The 25,609-nt window shown below is 39.0% G+C and overlaps 1 protein-coding gene across 3 annotated transcripts in view; it reads left to right on the plus strand.

Annotated features, from left to right (window-relative positions):
- The window catches only part of sptbn1 (spectrin, beta, non-erythrocytic 1), a 292,639-nt gene that overhangs the window by 162,338 nt on the left and 104,692 nt on the right, over positions 1–25,609 (plus strand). For all 3 annotated transcript variants that reach the window (XM_043695961.2, XM_043695960.2, XM_043695962.2), the window contains one exon: positions 23,253–23,404. In XM_043695961.2, coding sequence (XP_043551896.1) covers positions 23,253–23,404 — 152 coding nt within the window. The remainder of the gene's footprint in view (positions 1–23,252; positions 23,405–25,609) is intronic.

Consider the following 25,609-nt stretch of genomic DNA (forward strand, 5'->3'; position numbering starts at 1 on the left):
ATTTTGCACCAACAGTAGCCACATCAAATTAAATACCTGGGTTTGTTAAGAAAGGCGCACATGTTTTTATTGACTCTTCCTTAGCCTGGTCTTCCTGTCAACATGGGCGTTGGAAGTATTGTCGCATACATTTATTCTTTCTGTAGTTGTTGTGTTGCATTGTTAAGATATCACTACTTAATGCTTGTGCACAGGCCAAAGCATCCCACTCAGTCTGTGCATGGAGTGATGGACAGCACATGACAACTGGAGCTCTTACAAAGAGTTATGAAGGAGAATGATTCAGTAACCTTGCTCTCCAAAGACTCAAAAGAAAGTCTGTAATCTTGAGTGCTTATAAGTGGTTTTATGTATCCATTTCCCACATCTTTCTTTACCTTAACACAAAGTATATAAAACTTGATTTTGATACATATGGTAAAACATCTACTTGGTCTTCAGTGAGGCAGGATCTGTTTATTTATCATTTGATGCAGCATGATTGACTAAATTAGACTCAGTAAACCTAATGATTGGACAAAAGGCCTGAATAGATTTATTGCCAAGGTTTAACATCTTGTCACAGCCTTTCACATACTTCTATCCAAAACTGTAATATAAAATAGCCTAAGGTAATTGAAGTGAAAGTAAGTTTTTCAACAACCACATATCCAACGTATAGGTAACATGATCCATATTTTAATGTCAAAATTTCTGGGACAACTGTTATTTAGTCTATTAAGAGTTTCTGCATCTTGGATGAAAAGAATTTTCACAATACATTAATGATATCTTGCATTTCTAAGGTGCTTTCAACATGGGTAAATGTCCCACTGTTAAGCAAGGTTACCAAAGAATTGGTTTAAAAAGTGGCTTTTAAAGCATACCAAGCCATTTAAAGCAAATAAATTTTGGACACTTAAAAAAGTATGTGGTTATAGACTAATACCAAAATTTTTTCAAGAACAAGAATGTGTCAACAGTATTAAGAAAAGTGAGAAAACCTCTATTACAAGTGCACAGAGTGGAAAAATAATCTGCCTAAGTGGCATGGCGGCACAATAGTTAACACTGCTACTTCATAATACCAGGGACCCAGGTTCGATTCCAATTTTGGGTGACTTTTGTGGAGGTTGAATGTTCTTCCCATGCCTGCATGGGTTTCCTCCCGCAGTTCATCTACAATACAAACATCTATCCAACACTGTGGAAAATTGCCAAAGATGTGCAGGTTAGGTGGACTGGCTAAGCTAAATTGCCCCATAGTGTCCAGGGATGTGCAGGCTAGGTGGATTAGCCATAGTAAATGGGGGATTATGATGATAGGGTGGGGATGTTCTTCAGAATGTTAGTGCTGACTCAGTAGGCCAAATGGCCTCTATATGCATTGAAGGGATTGTGACTCAAAGTATGGGAAAACTCTTTAGAATAGTAGCAAAGTACGGGAGACCCACTATTACTCTGGACTTAAAATCTTTAAAGAAGATAAAATATCAAATTGCAGTTGGAAACTATGTTATCCGAAGTAATAATACTGCCAGAAATATTTACTTTGTGAGAGGGACAAAACAGAACACGAAATTGGACTTTCTGAAGAAGAAAATTCTTAAATATGGAATAGCTTCTAAATTGGTTTAGAAGACAAAAGCTGAACAAGTCAATATACGGTGTCTCAGTGGTTAGTGCTGCTGCCTCACAGTGCTAGGGACTCTGGTTCACTTCCATCCTCTGGCAACTGTCTGTGTGGAGTTTGCATGTTCTCCCCGTGTCTGCATGGGTTTCCTTCGGGTGCTCCGGTTTCCTCCCACAGTCCAAAGATGTTCAGATTAGGTGAATTGGCCATGCAAAGTTGCCCATAGTGGTCAGGGATGTGTAGGTTAGGTGCATTAGTCAGGGGAAATGTAGAGTAATAAGGTTGGGGAATGGGTCTGGGTGGGTTACTGTTCGGAGAGTTGGTGTGGACTTGTTGCGCCAAATGGCCTGTTTCCACACTAGGGATTTTTTGATACTTTTGTACACAATTAAGAGAGTGGCAGGTGCTGTTATTGTTCCCCAAGGTGGGAAACTGAAGAATACGACAAACTTAGAGATCTATTGGAAGTCGTTGACAATGATTGCAACCTCTGATCTAATAATATTTTTGAAAAGGCAAGATTTAACAAAAGTGTAGAATATCATAGGCTCGTGGACAGTTGTGCATATGGTAATTTAATGTCATAATTCATAAGAGACCAGATTGTTGGCTTTACTTGGATGGCATGGTGGCTCAGTGGTTTGCAGTGCTGCCTCACAGTGCCAGGGACCTGGGTTCTATTCAAGCCTTCGGTGACTGAGTGTGGGATAAGGCGGGATCTGGGTGAGATGTTCTTTGGAGCGTTGGTGCAGACTTGATGGGCCAAATGTCCTTTTTACTGCACTGAAGGGGTTCTGTGATTCTGGTATTGATGAATTATTGATAGATTTCTTACAGTACAGAGAAGAACTAACTCTCAAAGTTGTTGTGAGTGTAAGCAAAACACATCAATCCTAACATGAGAAGATAATACTTGGTAAGGAGCTCTACAGAATTTATACATTTCTTAGATGACAAAAGCTATACTAGACAAACCAATATAGGAGGGCAGACACCAGACATAAAGCTTCTTGTGGTGTGAGAAGCTTCTAATATGAATGCTTTCATTGCAAACAAGTAGGCCACTTTCAGAAAATGTGCAAAAACAAGACAAAGCACAAAAAAGCAAAACTCAAAAGAATGAGTGACACAAGAACTTAAATGAGAGAGAACCGTTATTATAGACAATAAACATGAAGTTTTCCTAAGAATAAGAATCATATTTCCAGAATAGAAGGGCATGTATTGTCCTCAATCACTTTTTCAAAATGTAGAAGAGATTAAATCAAAGAAGAACAAGGAGATGCTGATTTTAAAAAGGAAAAAGTTCCTGACTATCATTCTGGCTATTGAGGGAGTGCAGCGCAGGTTCACGAGGTCAATTCCTGGAATGACAGGACTACCTTATGCTGAAAGACTGGAGCGACTGGGCTTGTATACCCTTGAGTTTAGAAGACTGAGAGGGGATCTGATTGAGACATATAAGATTATTAAAGGATTGGACACTCTGGAGGCAGGAAACATGTTTCCGCTGATGGATGAGTGCCGAATCAGAGGACACAGCTTAAAAATACGGGGTAGACCATTTAGGACAGAGATGAGGAGAAACTTCTTCACCCAGAGAGTGGTGGCTGTGTGGAATGCTCTGCCCCAGAGGGCAGTGGAGGCCCAGTCTCTAGATTCATTTAAGAAACAGTTGGATAGAGCTCTCAAGGATAGTGGAATCAAGGGTTATGGAGATAAGGCAGAAACAGGATGCTGATTAAGGATGATCAGCCATGATCACACTGAATGGTGGTGCAGGCTCGAAGGGCAGAATGGCCTACTCCTGCACCTATTGTCTATTGAATGTTGTAAGTTCATGATACACAACAACCAAGATATCAATTGGATGTAGGTTTGCTCCTGAGCTGAAAGGGTCATTTCCAGACGTTTCATTACCTTACTCGGTAACATCTTCAGTGGACCTCATGCGAAGCAATGCTGAAAATTCCTGCTTTCTATTTATATGTTTGGGTTTCTTTGGGTTGGGATGTCATTTCCTGTGGTGGTGATATTTCCTGTGGTGAAGTCACTTCCTGTTCCTTTTCTCAGGGAGTGGTAGATGGGATCTAACTCGATGTGTTTGTTGATAGAGTTCCGGTTGGAATGCCTTGCTTCTAGGCATTCTCGTGCGTGTCTTTGTTTGGCTTGTCCTCGGATGGAATAATTGTCCCAGTCAAAGTGGTGTCCTTCTTCATTCGTATGTGAGGATACTAGTGAGAGAGGGTCATGTCTTTTTGTGGCTAGTTGGTGTTCATGTATCCTGGTGACTAGTTTTCTGCCTGTTTGTCCAATGTAGTGTTTGTTACAGTCCTTGCACGGTATTTTGTAAATGACATTAGTTTTTCTCATTGTCTGGACATTTTGGAAGCAGGTGGTCTCTGTGATTCAGAGGATATGGTGTTGGAGCTCACCTTTGAGTTAGAAAATGATAAGGCAGAGGGACTGAATTATTAGTTAGGGTACAGAGTAATAGCAGCAATTAAAAAATAGCTGAGATTTTGACATGTTCACTGACCCCTATAACATAGCTTGACAATAGGAATCTTAGAAGTTAGCTTCTCCTGTCCGCTCCATCATTCAATAAGAGCATGACTGATTTGGTTGTTCCACATTTCCACCTACCTATGCTTTAAAAATATTCAAACAATCTCTTCCTCTAAGAAGTGGTGGAAACAGAGTTCCAAAGACTCCCAACCCTGTGAGAAAATAATATTCCTTATCTCTGTCTTAAATGAACCCTTATTTTAGAACTGTGACCTCTAGTTTTAGATTCTCCCATAAGTGGAAACATCAGAGAGGAATTTAATAATCAGGATATTAAATGATTAATAAATAAGCTAATTCACACAGGTTAGGTTAGTTTGGATCTTAAATTTAAGATTGTAATGGAAGGCTCTTGACTTGGTGTATGGTGAACAAAACATTGCAGTGTACTAATGCTTTTATAGAAGATCCAAACTAAATTTCTTAACATTCAATCTTCAGTCTTAAGATGTATAATTTTACTGTGTTAACAGTTATTTTTAAACTTGTCTTTTCAGTGATATGTAGACGTTTAGTTTCTTCTCTTTAACTGCCATTGATCTGAGAGGCGTAAGCAGATAGTTGACAAACCTCAAGCAAAATCTGAAATTGGAGTTTTCACATTTCTCCTCTTCCAGACCATTATTCCACATGATGTTGAATGCAAGGAATTCTATCCCAGAGAAAACAATTAATTATGTCAATTCGGGTGGCATGGTGGCACAGTGGTTAGACCTGGATTCAATTCCCGGCTCAGGCAACTGTCTGTGTGGAGTTTGCACGTTCTTCCCGTGTCTGCGTGGGTTTCCTCTGGGTGCACCGGTTTCCTCCCACAGTCCAAAAATGTGCAGGTTAGGTGAATTGGCCATGCTAAATTGCCCGTAGTGTTAGGTGTAGGGGAATGGGTCTGGGTGGGTTGCTCTTCGGAGGGTCGGTGTGGACTTGTTGGGCCAAAGGGCCTGTTTCCACACTGAAAGTGGTCTAAAAAAAAATTTACTTTAAAGCAAGAAATGGGCAAACTAAGAAATGGAATGGTCCAGAATACCAAATAAGATTAGATTCTTGTCTGCTATACTTGTCAGAATGTAAGATCTTGCACAGAATATGGGAATCACTGACTAGACCAGCAGTTGTGCACGCCTCTATTAGAAGGTGGTGATGAGTTGCTGCCTTGACCCATTTTGCGGTACTCATGGTATAGGTGCACCCAGGGGAACTGCTGTGAGGAACTAAGGCTCTAGAGGTGCAATGTTGGTGTCTCTCCTCTGAGCCAGGAGGCCTCAGTTCACACCTCACCTGCTCCAAAGGTATGTAATAGCATCTTTAACAGATTGATAAGAAAATATTTATCTTTTCATGCAGAGGTTGGTACGTGTATGGAGTGAGCTGCCAGAGGAAGTGGTGGAGGCTGGTACAAGTGCAACATTTAAGAGGCAGTTGGATGGGTATATGAATAGGAAGGGTTTGGAGGGATATGGGCTGGGTGCTGGCAGGTGGGACTAGATTGGGTTGGGATATCTGGTCGGCATGGACGAATTGGACTGAAGGGTCTGTTTCCATGCTGTACATCTCTATGACTCTAAGGAACTCCAGCATATCCTGAGACTGAAGTAGCTGATCTCCAACAACCATTACCATCTTCTTCTGTGCGAAGTATGATTACAACCAGTGGAGAATTTTCATCCAATTCACATTGCTTTACTCAGGATCCTTGATGCCACACTCAGTCAAAGGCTGCATTTTAGGGCAATAACACTCATCTCAACTCTGGAGTACGTCCATGTTTGAACCAAGGCTGCAAGAACAGAAGTTGGATGGCTCTGGCAGAATCCAAATTGATCCTCCGTGCATAATTTATTGTTGGATAATTGTCATTTCAATAGATAGCACTATCAGTGACATCTTCATTTGCTGATGATTAAGAGTAGACTGATTGATTAGGTAGTAATTGACCAGGTTGGGTTTCTCCAGTTTTTGTTTTGGACAGGGCAGGTTTGGGCAATCAAAGAATCCCTACTGTGGGGATAGAGGCCATTTGGCTCATCGAACATCTGCACCAGCATCCCATCCTATCTCCATAATCACTTACTTATCATGGTTAATCCACCTGATCTGCACATCCCTGGACACTATCAGGAGATTTATTATAGCCAATCCACCTAATCTGAACACCTTTGGTAATTTCCCACATTATTGGATAGATGTTTGTACTGTAGACAAACTGGAGCGGCTTGACAAAGGTGTGACCGGTTCTGGAGCACAGGCTTTGATGTTATCCAGGTCCACGGCCTTTGTGGTATCCTCTGCTTTCAATTGTTTCTTGATATCATGTCGAGTAACTCAAACTCATCAGTGATACAGGGGACCTCAGAAGGTGATTGAGATACATCATGCAGTTGGCATTCCAATTGAAGGTAGCTTTATCTTTTTAGCACTAATGTGTTGGTATCCCCCATCATTTAGAATAAGGGTATTTGTGTAACCTCCTCATGCAGTTGTTGTTTAATTGTCTCTCACCATTCATGACTGGATATGGCAGGACTGCAGAGCTTAGATCTGATCGTTTGTGCGTCACTTAGCTCTGTCTATTTTGAGACTCTTCCTTTGGTAAAAGAAATGTGTTGGGTGTAACACAAGCAGTGAATTCTATGTAGTTTATGGAAGGAATGTGTTTAATTGTTTTTCTGTTCTGTACTTTTTTGATACTGCTGAAAATGTCAGAGAAATAATTGACAAGCTATTCATAAAATCAAGAAGCACAGAAGGGAAGCATGCAACCATTCATTCTTTTCAAACTCTTTGAAGAGCAATTCAGTTTATCCCACTTCCTTGCTCTTTCCCCATAAATGCTGCAATTTTTATTCTTTCCAAGTCTATATCCAGTTCTGTTTTGAAACAGACTATTGAATTTGTTTCCCCCACTAAGGCATTCTTTCCAGATTATAAGAATGTTACATTATAAAAAGATCATCGCTCCCTTTTTGGCACTTAACCACAGGACGTAGCGTTTAGATATCAACCGTGCTGTCAGTGAAAAATTTCTCCACCTTTACTCATCAAAACTCCTCAATTTTGAACATCTCTGTATATTATTGCTCAGACTTTTAATATAGGAGTTGGGACTTTATGTTGAGGTTGTACAAGACAGTTGTGAGGCCTCTTCTGCAGTACTGTGTCCAGTTCTAGTTGCCCTGTAATAGGAAGAATATTAAGCTGGAGAGGGTTCAGAAGCGATTTGTAATATGTTGCTGGGAATGGAGCATTTGAGTTATAAGGAGAGCTTGGATTGGCAGTGATGTTCACTGGAGCTGCATGGTGCAATTTAGGGAGATCCACAACACCAGTCAATGCTGCAGAAACAAGTGTAGGATATTGGAATATCTAGGTTGTTGATTCAACCTGAGGGGACTAAGTCATGAAGAAAGGATCAAACAATTAAAGATCTTGTTAGTTGAGTCCGTCATTAGGATAAAATATGTGAGAAGATGTACGCTGGACTACTGACCCGTTATGCTTCATTTTACCTTCTTTTACAAAGTTGAAATCTGTTCTCATTCTGGTTTGGTACGGCTACTTGCTTATATACAATGGAAAGGCCCACCAGAATGATGACCACCATTGATTCCTTCCCATTTTGTAATTAGTGGTTTCTGAAACATATATAATGTGATATTTTCTATATAATGATGGGAAATTGGCTTGGTTTCTAAAGTTTTAAAATACTCACATGCAGGCTGGCATATTCAGTTTTCGAAAATGCTTTCTGTTATGGTAAATTGTTCCACTCTGCAATGCTTCTGCAGCTATATATATGCTTTCATATATTTCTATAATCTATTTAAATTATGTCATTGCGTGAAGTCAGAAAAATCAAGTCTATGTTGTTGCAACACTTTACCAGAAAAGTGGGGTTATGTTAAATATTTTGGAAATGCATGATATTTAATGACCTCTAAAACAACGGGTGTTCTTTTTAATACTGAAATGAAAGTTGTGCGCATAGTGCGAGATTGTGACATGCTTTCTTATTGATAGATGCCAATGAATTAAGGAGCATTCTATATAATACATTGTTATTAAAGCAAAAACAAAGTATAATTTGATAGTGGTTTAGAACTCGAATATAGTTCTGTCAACAGAGTTCTTATTTAACATGTATTTAGAGCAAATGGAAATGGATGATTTATTGCAGGACATGCTCCTCAGTTTTTCCCCAACACGTAGATGTTAAAAGTTCACAATTTGCTTCTTTAATGGGAAGTGACAAAGACAGCATTTGTGGCTTTGGTAATGTCTATTGTTCTATTGTGGAAGTTTGTGCATTGTTTCCTGAAAATGATTATATCCTGTGTACCTGAATACATCGTTAATTCAATGATAAATCTTAAAAAAAAAAGCACTAGGAAAGAATACTTGGTAAGACCTTGCAGAGGTTTTGTGATATAACATAATAATGAAAAACATCGCACTCATAGGCTTCTTAGACTGTCAAAATGTCCAAGTATATTCTGTGAATATATCCACATAGTGAAAAGATATTTACAACACAATACATTCATGCATTCAATGTTACTATGTTTATGCTTTAGAACTTTCATTTCTGGGAATGAACCTTTTGCAGTAACAGCTATGACTGCACAAACTAAAGCTTGAACAATTTCTGTGTCTGTTGTTATTGACACTTTTAAACACATCTCAGGACTTATGAAGTTCTCAAGCTCTGGGTACTTGAGGCAGAATTTCAAGACATTATGTAGGTGAATACATTGTCAAAGTTGCTTTGAATTTATCAAAAAACATATTGGTTGTACACAATATGGAAGTATTAAAAATTCCATGAAAGTATGTTATAAGTTGACAAATATTAATATGCTAAAAGATCAGAGTGTCATTTAACATTTGATTCTGCAAAGTTAGAGGTATTATCCCTTGATACTGCATCATGGTTTCATACATGGGAAAACAAAATTATAATCGCCAGTTATCTCAAGTCCCAGCTATCTAATCAGGTGGTTTTCATGGGACCTACTTTGAATCTGGTTTTGCTTTATAGGGTTCACAAAAGATGTGCAATCTATGGCAAAATAAAACAAGGTTTAATTGGTACTTTAACTTTAATTAGGGGAAATCATAGAATATTGCAACATAGAAGCAGATTATTGAGCCCATTGTGTCTATGTTAGTTTCTCACTGGATTAATAGTGCAATCCAGTGAGTCAACTTCCTGGCTGTTTCTCCATACCCCTATTTGTGTTTTCCCTACAAGCATTTATCCAAATTTCCTTTTGATATTTAATTTGATTCTGCTTAAACCATGCAAAAAGAATGCCTGTTTAATGAAAAATCGCATCAGAGCGACCTCACAATTCAGATATTTACAGTGGGTTGCGTTGCTCAATTTCCAGCTGCAAAGTTGACTATGGAGCTTTGTGTCTGTTAGACGTCTGCACTCATAAATCAAATTGCAGTCAATTTGTTGAACATTCTCTATATGTAAACATTCAAACACATTGCCTTCTATCTTTCATCCCCTTCTCCATCATCTTCCCTTCCATTTGAACCTTCCTAAACAAGACTCTTGCTTTGTTTCCAAAATTAAACATACTTTGAATTGGCGATATCTGAATATGCATGAATAATTCCTAACTTACTTCTCCAAGTTGCTGTTGTATTTATATTACGTTAAACAAATTCTGCAGGAAGGGCTAGATTTCCTTAACTGACTGTGTTGTCCAAGGACGCGTACTGCTCTTTGTTCTGAACTCAACCAGAACAAATGGTATTTCTGTACCTAGAAATGCATTAAATGTTGGTGTCCATTTTAAAAAATGCTGGCATACTGAAATTAGTTATTTAGTGACTTTTGTAAATTTGGTCAAGCCTACATTCCAGTCAGTATTTAGCTTGCTTTTCTGTATGTGCTGGACAAATTAGAAATGTTAATTTCAAACTTAATATGAGCAAGGAGATGCTTGCAATATTTTCCATCAGTCACGTAGCATTCTGATTTCATTGCACTGTTCCTGCATATTCCATGTAGAATTTATTAAAAATTGAAATGTGATTGTATTCATTGTTATGAAACCATCCTCTGTAACAGAAATAACTAGCTAACCTCTTGCAGTTCCTGATGTTGAATACACTATATACAGACAAATTCAGAAATGCAAAAACAGAAATTGCTGGAACATCTCAGCAGGATCTGTACAGAGAAATCAGAATTAAAGTTTCAGGTACAGTGACCTATCGGAGGTTCAAACACTTCCCCCTCCCCTCTCTTGCAAACAAGAATGCAGAACAAGCAGTGACAGAATACAGGTAAGTGATTGCTGACATGGTGCAAGATAAGCTTTACAGCTGACAACTCGAAGAGCTTCCAGTTGCTTGCCACTTCAACATGCCTCTGAGTTCCCACACTGACAGCAGTGTTCCAGCGAACCTCAGCGCAGGCTTGAAGGACAACGTCTCACTTTTCCACTTTGGGGACCTAGCAGTCTCTAGGACTCAACATTGAGTTCAATAACTTTATGGCCTAATTCCATACTTCCAAATTTCTATCAATCTCATACCCAACCTTTCTATGACGTATTTTGCTTTCAATACAACCTCTCCCTCAACGTCAGCAAAATCTAAAGAGCTGATAATCAACTTCAGGAAGCAAAGAGGAGGGCATGCCCATACCTACATCAGTGGAGCTAAGGTGGACATGGTCGAGACTGTCAAGTTCCTAGGAATGATGATCACCAACAATCGGTCCTGGACCACCCATGTTGATGCAACAGTCAAGAAGGCACAACAACATCTCCTCTTCCTCAGGAGTCTAAGGAAATTTGGCATGTCCATAAGGATCCTCACTAACTTGTACCGGTGCACCATAGAAAGCATTCTATCTGGATGTATCACGGCTTGATATGACAACTAGTCTGCTTAGGACCGTAAGAAACCACAGAGTCGTGAATACAGCTCAGACTATCACATGAGCCAACCTTCTATCCACTGACTCCATCTATACTTCTCATTGTGGAAAGACAGCCAACATCATCAAAAATCCTTCCCACCCTGGTTATAATCTCTTACAATCTCTCCCGTCAGGCAGAAGATACAAAAGCTTAAACCCGTGTACCAATAGCAAGAACAGCTGTTATTAGACTTCTGAATGGGTCTCTCAAATTTCAAATCTAATGTTGATTTTGCTTTTTGTGCATTTTGTTTTGCAGCCGGAACTTGTATTCCTCGCTGTTCAATTATATTATGATCTTTGTATGTTATGATCTGCCTGTAAAACAAAATGGTTCACTGTACTTAGGTACAAATGAGGATAATAAATCAAACCAAACTTTTCACAGGGACTGTTCCCTTTGGGATACTTTTTTGTCCACTCCTCCTTCATTTCCCAACACTACCCCTCACTGCCACAGCACCTTCCCATGCAATCACAGAAGGTGTAACATGTGCTCATTTACCTCCTCCCTCCTCACTATCCTAGGCCCCAGTCACATCTTCTAGATCAATCAGCAATTTACCTGTGCTTCATTAAATCTAATCTACTGTATTTGCTGTTCACAGTGTAGGCTCCTTTGCATTAGGGAGATGACACACAACACAAACTAGGTAATTCCGTATGCTGGAAAATGGCTTTAGAATGGATAGATGTTTGACTAGCACAGACATGATGGATCACAGATCCTCTTTCAATGTTTTTGGTCGATTGCAATAAAAGCTTTATTTCTCTTTTGGCATGTAGCTATATCACATGTTAATTAAATATAGTACTAGTTCAAATTAAGGAGAAAATCACAAGATTATTTTGACTGAAAGGAAGGAATTTTATTACTTTACCTGAGAAAAATAATAAACATGGCATCAAATGCAAACACAAACACAGTTACGAATGTTTAAAAAGGAGACAGTTCTAGTACAGACAGGAAGAATAAAGAATATGCAATTCGAGAGTCCTTGAGGTGTTGGAATTTTAAACCCAAGAGATCATGGTTGATGATTTGTATCCTGAGCAGCAGCAAAATAACCTTTTGAGTTTTTGGTGAATGGTTGTTTCTCCAATTTGCTTTTTACACCTAGTGTTATCTCCTGAGGCTGAGCGAAACAACAAGAAAAGAAAGGGTCATACTTGCTGTTGCCATTCCATTTTTTGGTCTCCCTGTCTGCGGCTCTCCCAATGTGGTTCATTTGCATATTTCCAAGTGTGTCTTTTTCAAGTAGGCAATCTTTCATGTCAAATATGTGCCATTTATCATACAAGTACAAATCAAAACAGAAGATGAGGTGGCACAGTGGTTAGCATGCTGCCTCATAGTGCCAGGAACCCAGTTCTATTCAATTTTATGGATTTTGCACATACTCCCCATGTCTGCGTGGGTTTCCTCCCACAGTCCAAAGATGTGCAGGTTAGGTGGATTGACTTTGCTAAATTGCCAATAGTGTTTAGGGATGTGCAGACTAGGTGGATTAACCGAGGGAGATACAGAGGAAGGATGAAGGGTGGGTGTGGGTGGCATACTCTTCGGGGGGTGAGGTGGGGGTCAATGTGGACTCGATGGGCCGCATGGCCCGGTTTCAAACTGGAGGGATTCTATGAATCCGTGAGAGTTTCTTGATGATTGATTCAGCTGAAAAGTTTCAATGTCAAATTATAATATTAGTTTTGTTTTTTTTAATTCCACATTGCTTTCATGAACTCCCCTCAATCTGTGTCTGATTATTGCTGCTATTTTAGATTCATGTTGTTTTTTCCTTTTTAAAACCACTTCCGTCCATGAAGATCTCTATTAATCAAATTATGGAAGTTGGAAATCCGTACTTTATCATCCTAATTGGTTGAACAACCCAGAGGCCAAATCCTGATGCTATTGCTCTGAGAAAGAACCTTGGCAAAGCTTGCTCCTTCATCAGTCAGGTTCTCAACTCATAAATGAGCCCACTGTTCTGGTAGGAACTGTTATAATAAAACTTCAAATGAGTTCTGCTCTCACCCCTTCCCTTTCTTTCCAGAAACACAATGGATTTTGCCTTGTCCCAAACTTTCTTTCTACCAGACTGTAGACTTAAGTAATCATTCTCCACTAGATCCACCACCTCCAGTTGATGGTATCACAAAACTAATCTACCCTTCCTTCCTTCCTTTTCAGCATTTCAAAGAGACTTCTTTGAGACTCCCTGGTCCACTCCTTATTCCCACACAACAGCCACCCTTCTAATAGCATATTCCCATGTGAATTTGCAAAGCTGCCATTTTAACTCCTCATTTTCTTCTATTTAGTGTGTCTAATGTTCCTTTGAAGTGAAACAATGATTTGCTTCAATTTCACATGTTGTATTTACTGCTCACAATATGGTCTTCTCTACTCTGAGACGAAATACCAATCAGGTGGGCGGCACGGTGGCACAGTGGTTAGCACTGCTGCCTCACAGCGCCAGAGACATGGGTTCAATTCCCGACTCAGGCGACTGACTGTGTGGAGTTTGCACGTTCTCCCCGTGTCTGCGTGGGTTTCCTCCGGGTGCTCCGGTTTCCTCCCACAGTCCAAAGATGTGCAGGTCAGGTGAATTGGCCATGCTAAATTGCCCGTAGTGTTAGGTAAGGGGTAAATGTAGGGGTATGGGTGGGTTGCGCTTCGGCGGGGCGGTGTGGACTTGTTGGGCCGAAGGGCCTGTTTCCACACTGTAAGTAATCTAATCTAATCTAATCTAATCTTGCTTCTATTCAGTTCACAAGGGGTGAACCCAAGCTTCCAAGGTGGCACGATGGCTCAGTGGTTAATACTGCTGCCTCACTGCATCAGAGACCTGGGTTTGATTCCATCCTCGGACAGAATTGCCCCTCTGTGTGGAGTTTGCACTGAATGTGTGGGTTTCCTCTGGGTGCTCCGGTTTTCTCCCACTGTCCGAAAATGTGCAGGTTTGGTGGATTTTTTTTTCAGTTTATTCATTTGTGGGATGTGGTGTGATTAGCATTTATTGCCGGTCCCTAGTTGCCTTTTGAGAAGGTAGTGATGAACTGCCTTCTTGAACTGCTGCAGTCCACCTGCTGTGTGTTAAACCATAATGCCATTAGGGATCGAATTCCAGGAGCTTGAACCAGTGACAGTGAAGGATTTAGTGATATATATCCAAGTCAGGATAGTGAGTGGCTTGGAGAGGATATTGAAGATGAGAGGTGCTCCCATTTATCTCCTGCCCTTGCCCTTCTAGATAGAAGTGATCATGGTTTTGGTAGATGCTGTCTGAGGCTCTTTAGTGAATTTCTGCAGTGAACCTTGTAGATAGTACATACTGCTGCTACTGAGCATCGGTGGTGGAGGGAGTGGATGCTTATGGGTGTAGTACCAATCAAGCTGGCTGCTTTGTCCTGGATAGTGTCCAGCTTCTTGAGTGTTGTTGGAGTTGCTCTCATCCAGGCAATTGGGGAGTATTCCATCTCACTCCTGACTTGTGCCTTGTAGATGGTGGACAGACTTTCGGGAGTCAGGAGGTGTGTTCCTTGCTGCAGTATTCCTAATCTCTGACTTGCTCTTGTATCCACTATGGTGAGTCCAGTTGAGTTTCTGGTCAATGATAACCCCCAGGATGTTGACAGTGGGGGGCTTCAGTGATGGTGACGCTTTTGAATGTCAAGGAGTGGTGGTTAGATTGTCTCTTGATGCTGATGGTCATAGCCTGGCATTTGTGTGGCACAAATGTTACTTGCCACTTGTCATCCCAAGCCTAGATATTGTCTAGATCTTGTTGCATTTGGACATGGACTGCTTCAGTATCTGAGGTATCTTGAATGATGCTGAACATTGTGCCATTATTGGCGAACATTCCCACTTCTGACCTTATGATGGAGGAAAGCTCATTGATCAAGCAGCTGAAGATGGTTGGGTGAAGGAAACGACCCTGAAGAACCCCTGCAGAGATATCCTAGGACTCCAGATGACTGACCTCCAACAACCATAAATATCTTCTATGTATGACTCTAACTACTGGAGAGTTTACCCCCGTATTCCCATTGATTCCAGTTTTGCTAGGGCTCCTTGATGCCACACTTATTTAAATACAGCCTTGATGTCAGGGCTGTCACTCTCACCTCACCTCTGGAATTCAGCTCCTTTGTCCATGTTTAAACCAAGGCTGTATGAGGTCAAGAACTGAGTGGTTCTGAGCAGAAACCAAACTGTGTGTCACTGAACAGGTTATTGCAGAGCAGGTGTTGCTTCATAGCACTGTTGCTGATCATCAGGAAAGTGGTGGAAGGCGTCGAGAGTAGACTCATGGGATGGTAAGTGGCTGGGTAGGGTTTATCCTGTTTTTTACGTACATGACATACATGGGCAATTTTCCACATTGTTGGATTGATGCCAGTGATTGACCATGTTGAATTGACTATAGTGTACGGGGATATGTAGATTAAGTGGATATAGAGTCTGGGTGATTCTGGGTGGGATGCTGTTCGGATGGTCAGTGTAAACTTGATGGGCCAAATGGCCTGCTTCCACACTATGGAGGTTTCTGTTATTCATCTGGGTGACCTGTCAATTTAATTTGTTTTCCTCCCCTCTCACTCTGATCCCTCTTTGAACAAGGATCAATGTAAGTCAAAAAAAAACCTTGTCTTTCTGTCGCTACTTTACAAACTTACAGACTCAATTTTGAATTAGCAATTTCACATCGTAGCCTCATTTAATCTTAAATGAAGGCATTGATGAGGGCATGAAAGTAAATTTGAACAAAAGTGAACTGACAAGTTAGGCTAATGAATAGGCCAATAGAGTTGCAGTGGCAGATATAGAGCAGATATACTCCAATAAAAAATAAAAAATTCTAAGGAAAGAAACAATAGTCGTACTTAACTAAAAAAGCTAAAGCTAGTATTAAGCTTAAAGAGAAAGCATATACAGAGGAACCTTGATTATCCATACGAAACTGGCAAGAGTATTTTGTAAAGGTAATCGAATGTTCGGATAATTGAATGCCGGATAACACAGTTTAGCCAAGCATCAGGCCCTGAAGAAGGGCCTGTGCCCGAAACGTCGAATCTCCTGTTCCCTGGATGCTGCCTGACCTGCTGTGCTGTTCCAGCAATAAAGTTTCAACTTTGATCTCCAGCATCTGCAGACCTTACTTTCTCCTCCAGCCAAGCATCAGGACCTTGCGACCTTACTCGGATAATCCAAAATTTGGATAATCGAATGCTGGATAATTGAGGTTTCTTTGTAATTGTGGAAAGAAGAGTGGCAGATCAGAGGAAAAAGTAGCAACACACGCCTAAAAGATTAAGGAGGAGGAAAATGTTAGAGTGCAAGAGGAAGCTAGCCAGAACATAAAAAATAGAGTAAGAGTTTCCAAGGGTATTTAAAAATGAGATGACAAAGGGAGTATAGATCTTATGGGAATTGATAATGGGAAATAGCAGAGAAATTAAATAAATATTTTGCATTGATCTCACCATGGTGGGTATAAGTAACATCCCAGAAATAGTTGTAAATCCACTGCAAATCAGAAAATAGTTAAAAGGTACGGAACAAGTACAATCAAGTAATCAGGAGCATAAGTTGCATTATTGAAATGAACGTGAAGCACACAAATAAGGCAGTCTCAGTACACTTATAAAAGGTTTGGTCAGATCGCACTTGAATTTTTGTGTGCAGTTTCAGTCTCCACATTTAAGGAAAAATATACTTACATTAGAGGCAGTGTATTAACTCATTGGATGAAAGGATTGTCTTATGATGAAACACTAACTAAATTCTGAGTGCACTCTCTGGATTTTACAAGGGTGAGAGATGATGCTCTAATTAAAGCTCATTAACCTGAAACCTTAATTCTTTTTTTCTTCCCCTAGATTCTGCCAGATTTGCTGAGTATTTCCACTGAAAAGCTTTGATAAATTCGCTGCAAGTTAGTTTCCCCTAGCTGGACAGATACTTGGCGTCTCAGGAAGTTGAGAGATATGGGGAGAGGACAGGAAGGTAGAGATGAAACTGAAGATTACATGTGATAGTATAGAATGGCAGAACAGGCTTGATGGACCTTATGGTTTACTCCTGCTTCTAAATCTTGCGATGTTTTGTTCAACCTCATCTGCTGATCACAGACCTTCCAATTTGTCCTTCCTCAGCTTTTCAACACCTCCGTTCTAGCTTAAAACCTGTTAAATCTTTAAATTTCTCCAGCTTTGATTAAAAAAATCTAAAGGATTTGTTCTGTGTTTCTCCTACACTGGTACTTTATTGTCAGTATTTTCAGTTATCATTTCAGATTTGCAGCATTTGCTTTTGTATTGCATTTGTATTTGCTTTTGTACTGGGTGTTCTGCTGTTGATGTGCTAAACTGTATATTGTAAACTGCTGATTTATATTTGATACTCTAAATGCTTAGTTACTACTCTTGGTCTTTACTTTGTCTCTTGCATGCATCCACCTGCCTACTCACTTATCCCCACCAGTACACATGTATATATGTTCATGTACACATGCTTACCTGCTTGAGACTTGGTTGGACTACTTAAATATAATGTTATACTGTGATAAAGCTTTTATTGGTTTAGTAGTTTTTCTATCTATGTTATGTATAAAGTGCATTCATCAGAACTATATTAATTTTGATCACGAGGATAATTGTGTCAGTTCACTTTCGTAAAAGGAAATGAGGCACTATAAATGACAAATGAAGCAAAGGTTTTAAAAGTAACTGCAATTATAAAGCTTCTCAAAACTAACATTGTCTAAAATTTTGTTTCATACTGTGTTCAAGCACAATTGATAGGATTATATGCAAGATTTTTGAGATTCGTATTTGAAAGCAGCTATGTCAAATGTTTCTTTTTGTATTCATATTTTAATGACATTTTTGGTTCTGATATTATGACCCTAATGTTGGGAATCTCAAAATACAATATTGCATTGTATGATCTAATTAATTTTTAGCATCAGTTTTCTTTTTAAAATAAGTCTGTTTGCTGGCTGCTTCTACAATACACAGTCTTCTGAAGGGTGTTGTAGGTTGGTGAAAGGAGCAATAAAATATACTTGTACGTTTTAAGTTTTCCCTTTATCATTTTATTTCTACAGATCTTCAGGGAGGGAGAAGATAGGTTATGAATTAGGTTAACCAAATAACAACCACATTTTCTGCTAATGATATTGATGCAGTAACTGAAATCCTTAATGTGGTAACTCTAAACTGTGTGCTATTTCCGTCAAGAGGAAACTTCCTTTTGTGTTACTTGAAGATAACACTCAGTGACTACTTATTATCAATGCAAATGTTTGTGCAGTTTCCTTTTTCCTGTGTTAGTTCTTCATAGAATATGTTCTGTTTCTTTGCCCCTGGGAAAACATTCACATAAATATGCAAGATAAATAACACCCCACCTATATCTTGTAGTTTTCCCCTGAGTTTCTTGAATAACTAAAATAAAATACTATTTATTCGTAAGTTTCTTAAGTGACAGTGGGAACTTTTAAGATGAACAGATTTGAGTCATGTTGACAGCTGTTCATATACCCTATCACACTTAATAGCTGACTAGTTCTAAGGTCTTAAAAGTTTGACTTTAGATGTGCAGTTTGCCAGTGATGTCAAAATTATCCTGATGTCATGTTATGCAGTAGATGCCTTTAATATATCAAGGAGAAATAATAATATCAAACAAACATTTAATCTTTGCATTTATTATCCTTTTTAATACTTTTTTTAAAAATAGTGTAAGATATAAAGAGAAAGATAGAGTTTGAATGTTATATTTCATAATTACTCAGTTTTATAACTTGTCTTTCACAATTAGTCAGTTAGCTGGCTGACACTTGTCTCTCATCATGAAAACAAGGTCAGTATAAAGAGTATTCAAATTATGCCAGCTGTTGATTTATTTGCAGGTGTGGTTGAGGAAAATGTATTTAGCACTCCAGAACTGTGGGACCATTCTATTAATATTCTGATTTGCAGCTACCAGTACTTGTGCCTATTAAAAAAAAGTACTTAACCAATGATACACACAGCATTCCTAGAGCCAATAAGAAGCAATATTATATGCTTTTGGGTATAGCCCATTTTATGTTTAGTCATAGCACTAGTGTTCTGTAATTAGTTTTTAAATTAATTTTCTATTTCTATTTAATTCAGGTAATAGAATAGATTTTCAGTGTCAGACCTACTATGGAATGCTTAGATTGAAAAGCTAATTTATTTGTTTCTCAAGCCTCAGTTGAAACTCACTTGGTGCATTATTTGTTGCTTAGCAGCACTATTTGAATTATTGTCAAAACAATGGTACTTGTGTGGCCCATAAATATTCTAAGCATATCACTCCTCCATTGGCTTGAAAAAGCAGCAGAATTTGCTATGCAGTAGTTTAAAAAGAAACATTGTCTTTTAACGTGACTCGGGCTTTGATCAGATTTAGGCATTGTGTTAAATGTGTGAGGAAACTGATATTTGTAAAATGCTGTAGACTACACATGCATTGCAAGTCTGTCAGTAAGGACTGTAATATCTATTTTTGAGCTCAACTATGTTTGATGTGAATTTCTATTTCAGTGGTACCACCCAACTGTATCCATTACCCTTTTCAATTCTAATTACTAAATCAATCATGGCACAGAGATCAGCTGTAGCCATGGAAGTTAATATGCAATCACAAGCATTGAAATGGTAGGGATTATATGATACATTCTGCTCGTGCATTAAACTTGATTTCCCTAATTTTCAACATCCTTAGCTAAGGTGTAAGGATTCCGGTTTTATTAAAACCCAACTAAAAATGCTGAATTTCAAAATGAAATTGATAACAATAAACACTAGAAATCAAGGTACAAAGCATTCCTGGAAAATGAACTCCTACTTGCATGATTGTGAAGGGAAAGTAGGACCAAGGGGTTCATTCTGTACATAGTAGCTTGTCTACATTAATTATGTGTTTACTGACTCAGCTGTGCCAGATTCATTATGAATCTATCAAATCTCAGACGCCATGTGAACCAAAAACTGCAGAAGATTACTCTAATTTTAACATGAGAAATCAGAAAATTTTGATTTCCAAATCAACATCATAGCACCAATATAAAGTGACCCATTTTTTTACAATATCAAAGGTGTCTGAGGTACTCTGCTAGAAATTACTCTAATTTTAACATCATGATATGAGAAATCAGAAAATTTTGATGTAGGAGTCATAAATATAGCAATAATTCTAATCACAGGAAACATTGCAATATATAGTTAACGTGTTGAATTTCCAAATGTAACCCATGATGAAAGACATGTGATCCTAGTGTCCTTTGTTAAGACATTGATTGGTTCAAAAACTAGTCTGAAGCTGAAGATGTTGAACCTGTATTTGCCCATGCCGTTTTTAGATTAGAGTTGGTCTAAGTCATGGTAATTTGTTTTCTCCCTGAGGTCCGGTGCTTAAATTGACTCCTTGCTATAATGTAAAGTGAGAGACTAATTTGAATTGATTAAATGCCTCAGATGTATTGGAATCCACCATTTTCTGTACTTGGCATTCAATGGCACTAGAAGATTTAGAAGTTGAGCCTTATTTTGCTATCCATTGCAGTCCTGATCCAAAATCTGTTTCTACATTTGTGAACAATGAATTCGAATAACATCAGAAAATGTAGGATGATTTACCTTTTTTTAAAAAATCTGAATGTGCATGAAAGCTAAATCAAAAGCTAAATCAAAAGTACAGCTTGTTGCAGATTAGAAATTAATGTAAATCTGCTATTGTATTTCTGGCCTGATCTTTAAGAGCAACCAACCCTCCACTTTGAACTTACATTGTAATCTGTCTCTCAGCAAGCCAGTTGGAAATTAGACTAAGCTATGTAATGTCTGCACAGACAGGCTGTGATTGTTTAATTAGTGTATATGTATAAAATATTGACTGATAAAGTGATGTTAGATATGATCTTTGCATGCTCTTATCACGATGTACCTTACATTATATAGCACTTTCAAATAAACATACTTTTCAAGCAATTCACAGACCCCATATTACAGGAGTTACAAAGCATTAAGCATTGCACATTTACTTTGGTTTAGACAGATTGGCAGTTAAGAAAATCCAATTTTTAAAAAATTGCTCTAGCCTTAGTAAATCTAGTGAAATTAGGTTAGAATACATTAGAGACAAAAGAAATGCAGATGCTGGAATCCTAACTAGACAAGTAGGAGACTGGGAGAACAAAGCAAACCAGGCAGTATCAAGAGGTGGAGAAGTTGAAGTTTCAGGTGTAACCCTTCTTCAGGACTTGGGGTGAGTGTAGAGGGAGCTGCAGATAAAGTGGGTGGCAGAGAGAGAGTGGTGAAGTGGGGATAGATGAAGGTAGGCAGTGGTTAGAAACAAAAACTAATTGCAGATGCTGTGATTAGAGACAAGTGTCAGAATAGCACCGATATAAAGTGACCCATTTTTTTTTACAATACCAAAGGTGTCTGAGGTATATTTTGCTTACTATTTAGCAATCTTTCACAGAATGGTTCTTCATGAAGAACCAATCAGAAAGGATTGAAGCTTCACATATCCATTATTCTGATAAGATGATGGTTTATTTGCAAACTGAGATAGAGTCATAGAGATAGAAAGCATGGAAACATGCTGACCAGATATCAGAAATAAATCTAGCCCCATTTGCCAGCATTTGGCCCATATCCCTGTAAACCCTTCCTCTTCAAATACCCATCCAGATGCCTTTTAAATGTTGTAATTGTACTAGCCCCCACCACCTCCTCTGGCAGCTCATTCCATACGCGTACTACCCTCTGTGTGAAAAAGTTGCCCCTTTTAAATCTTGCCCCTTTCATCTGAAACCTGTGCCCTCTGGTTTTGGACTCCCCGTCCCAGGGAAAAGACCTTGTATATTTACCCTAGTCATGTCCCTCATGATTTTATAAACCTTTCTATAAGATCACCCCTCAGCCTCTGACGCTCAGGGAAAATAGCCCAAGTCTATTCAGCCTCTCCCTATAGCTCAAACCCTCCAACCCTGGCAACATCCTTGTAAATCTTTTCTGAACCCTTTCAAGTTTCACAGCATCCTTCCTGTAGCAGGGAGAACAGAATTACATGCAGTATTCCATTAAAAAAATCGCACAACATCAGGTTATAGTCCAACAGGTTTATTTGGAAGCATTAGCTTTCAGAACGCTGCTCCCTCATCAGGCACTTTGAAAACTAGTGCTTCAAAATAAACCTGTTGGACCATCACCTGGTGTTGGGTGATTTTTAACTTTGTCCACCCTAGTCCAACACTGGCTCCTCCACATCACAGTTTTCCAATAGTAGCCAAATCAATGGCTTGAACAGCCGCAACATGACCTTCCAAGTCCTATATTCCATGCACTGACCAATAAAGGAAAGCGTACCAAATGCCTTCATCACTATCCTGTCTACCTGCAACTCTACTTTCAAGGAGCTATGAACCTGCAATCCAAGGTCTCTTTGTTCAGCATTAAGTGTATAAGCCCTGCCCTGATTTGCTTTACCAAAAATGCAGCACCTCAGATTTACCTAAATTAAACTCCAACTGCCACTCCTTGTCCATTGGCCCATCTGATCACGATCCTATTGTACTTTGAAGTAACCTTCTTTGCTGTCCACTACGCCCCCAGTTTTGGTGTCATCTGCAAACGTACAAACCATTCCTATGTTCACCTCCAGATCATATATATAAATGTCTATCTGCTTCTGGGATTTACTTATTGTAGAAATAATGAAAAGGTTATATTCTGAGAATATATAAATGCTGGAAGTATAGAGTGCTGTTTGAACTGATATCAGGGACTTAGTGCCTGGCAGTAAGGCAAAATGCGGAATTGGGGTGTTTTTCAGTCAGAGCTAGCCTCTGGTGGGAAACTGATTAAATTTCAGATTTTCATTTGAAGGATCCCTGAATTGAGATGACTTACAGCTAGCTGGGTCAGATGAACTGTGGACCTAATTTGGAATGCCCACAGCAGCCATCATTTGAGGGAACTGAGATGTTACAGAGAAATCTGGAAATACCTGTTTTGCAGGCTTAATGACAAGTAGTCCTTTGAAATGCTGAACAATGATTAAACAAGCATTTTGGTTGTTTTCATTTACAGATGAACGTGAAGCTGTTCAAAAGAAGACTTTCACAAAATGGGTAAACTCACACTTGGCACGGGTGTCTTGCAGAATCACAGATTTGTACACAGACTTGCGCGATGGCCGAATGCTGATCAAATTACTTGAGGTGTTGTCAGGAGAAAGACTTGTAAGTATTGAATTGCCAAAAAACCAATAATATGTTCTATTTTTCTCACACATGCTTGTAAACTATGGAAGAATATGTATATTAAATTAAAATTTAATACATAAATTGCAGCTTCAGTTGTAACCTTTTGAGAAGGAAAGAATGGCTTTAATTACAGCAACAGTTTTGCTTCGGGCTGAAAGTAATTTCATTATTTATTAAAAGTTATTCTGACTAGTAAAAATATTTAATAGTGATTTTTTTTAAAACGAATATTCCTTGGCTTTCTGGAGATGATGTCCTTTAGCTCAGTTGGCTGGGAAGCTAGAATGTGGCACAGAATAATGTCAACAGCATGAGCTTGATGCTTACATCAACTGAGGTATTACTTGTATCTTGCTCCTCCCCTTACCCCTTTTGTGATATCATGGCATATTCCATTATTAACAAATCTTGGATTTTGACGATGCTACTGAAAATACCAAATCTCTTTATTTTGCGTTGTTTTTAATCGTGGATTGAATAGAACAAGTACCATTGCTAAAATCAAGGCTTTTGGAAAGGGTTGCTACACCTTTTAAAAGGAATCTTCCAATATGTATTGCTGTAAATGTTGTTTACATTGCTGTTATACAAGTAATAGTGTGGAGGTTACTGCAGCTGAGCTGGAGCTAGGGCTAGGGATATGTACAAAGGAAGATTAAGCAAGCAACAAATAGCTGTTTGATCGGTGGGGTAGTGATAAGTCGTTGATGATCTTCTGCCTGCCAATAACTACATAATTGGCTCATGTTGCTGAACAACTTGTGGTGTGAATGTTAAGATGAAAAGCCATTGGACCTTCAGAAAGGTTTCTGCCCGTACTCTACAGTAAAAGAAAACACCCATAGCCTGAAGAAAGTCAGTTTATTTTCCCTCATGAATTGCTGTAAAGTGTTGTCTTTAGTCAGTAATTCAGGTACCTTCTAATTTGAGAACGAGTTGTACCTCCTGCAAGAAAATGAAAAACACTGGGGGAAAGAGATCAATGAATAGCAAGCCCTGACAAGTCAAAAGAATAACCTCAGTAAACCCCGTGGACAGGAACAATTAAATTGTCTTTCCAGCTTGTCCCTTCACCTGCTTTTGTCTGTTTATATATGTCCACATGCATGTAAGGGGAGTTTTATAAGGGGTTTATATGTTGATGGTTCTTTGTTTTTCCTGTAGCTATAAACAATTTACAGTATTTGAAATAAATAATAACCTCTAAGTGCAGAAACCTGGTCCATGCTTTCTATTAACCTGGGTGCAAAAGACAGGTAAACTTATGAGTTTTGCATTCTTTTTGATTTCCAGAGCACCACTCCAGTGAGATATGATAGTACATCAAGAGCATGATGCAAAAAGAGCTCAGCGTCATCATTTTATTTTTGCTGTTAAAATTTTGAATGAAAGCTCTTAGCATGGCCATTGCTGAGCTCTGGTGCCATATTTTCTATCTGGTGTGCTTTAATAAAATATGAACTTAAAAATGTTACATTTGAGATGTAATATTTATCAGAGTAAGTCCATGTGTAGCACTGGCCTTACAGGTTTCAGCTATTCAAAGAATCCTACAGAAATCTTAGACGTGAGATTGCTTGAGGGAAGAAAGCTATTCCAAATGCATAAATAAAATTATTAATAGTTATTGTGCCATCATTTAAGGTCATCACAGTTATTACTTTTAATTGTCCTTGTTTATGATTTAAACAGTTTAAATTTGAAACTTGGGAACAGATCTTGAGATTGAAAGTTGGAGTTGAGAGGCAGGACCAATCACACCACTATGGTCCCATCTCTGTCAGGCTGCCAAAAACAGGATTTTCCCAATGGAAGGGACCACTTTGTGCCAGAGTTAGGCAGACACAAAGCAGGATGGCACTGGAGCAGGCCTACCAACCAGAACTGGGCATCTCACCATATCCTCCCAGCATCAGGCTGCTCAGCTACCCTGGACTTTGAGATCCTGCACAAGGTCTAGTACTCAATTTCCTCCTTTGGGAAATTGCTGTAAGGAATCTTCACTAACCACCACCTGCAGACATACACGAAGGTTGCTGGCTAAAAGAGAATTATCCTCCCAGTGCTCCTGTGACTGGAAAGCCTGAGACATTTTGTTGATACCTGAGAAAGCTTGAGACATATCACTGCACAAAGATGAGCATTCCCCCAGGAGGTAGGCATCTTGAACATAGAGGTAAC

The sequence above is a fragment of the Chiloscyllium plagiosum genome, unplaced genomic scaffold, assembly GCF_037043375.1.
Source record: "Chiloscyllium plagiosum isolate Xiang-an unplaced genomic scaffold, Cpla_swu_hap1 HiC_scaffold_10, whole genome shotgun sequence".
NCBI classification, from domain to species: domain Eukaryota; kingdom Metazoa; phylum Chordata; class Chondrichthyes; order Orectolobiformes; family Hemiscylliidae; genus Chiloscyllium; species Chiloscyllium plagiosum.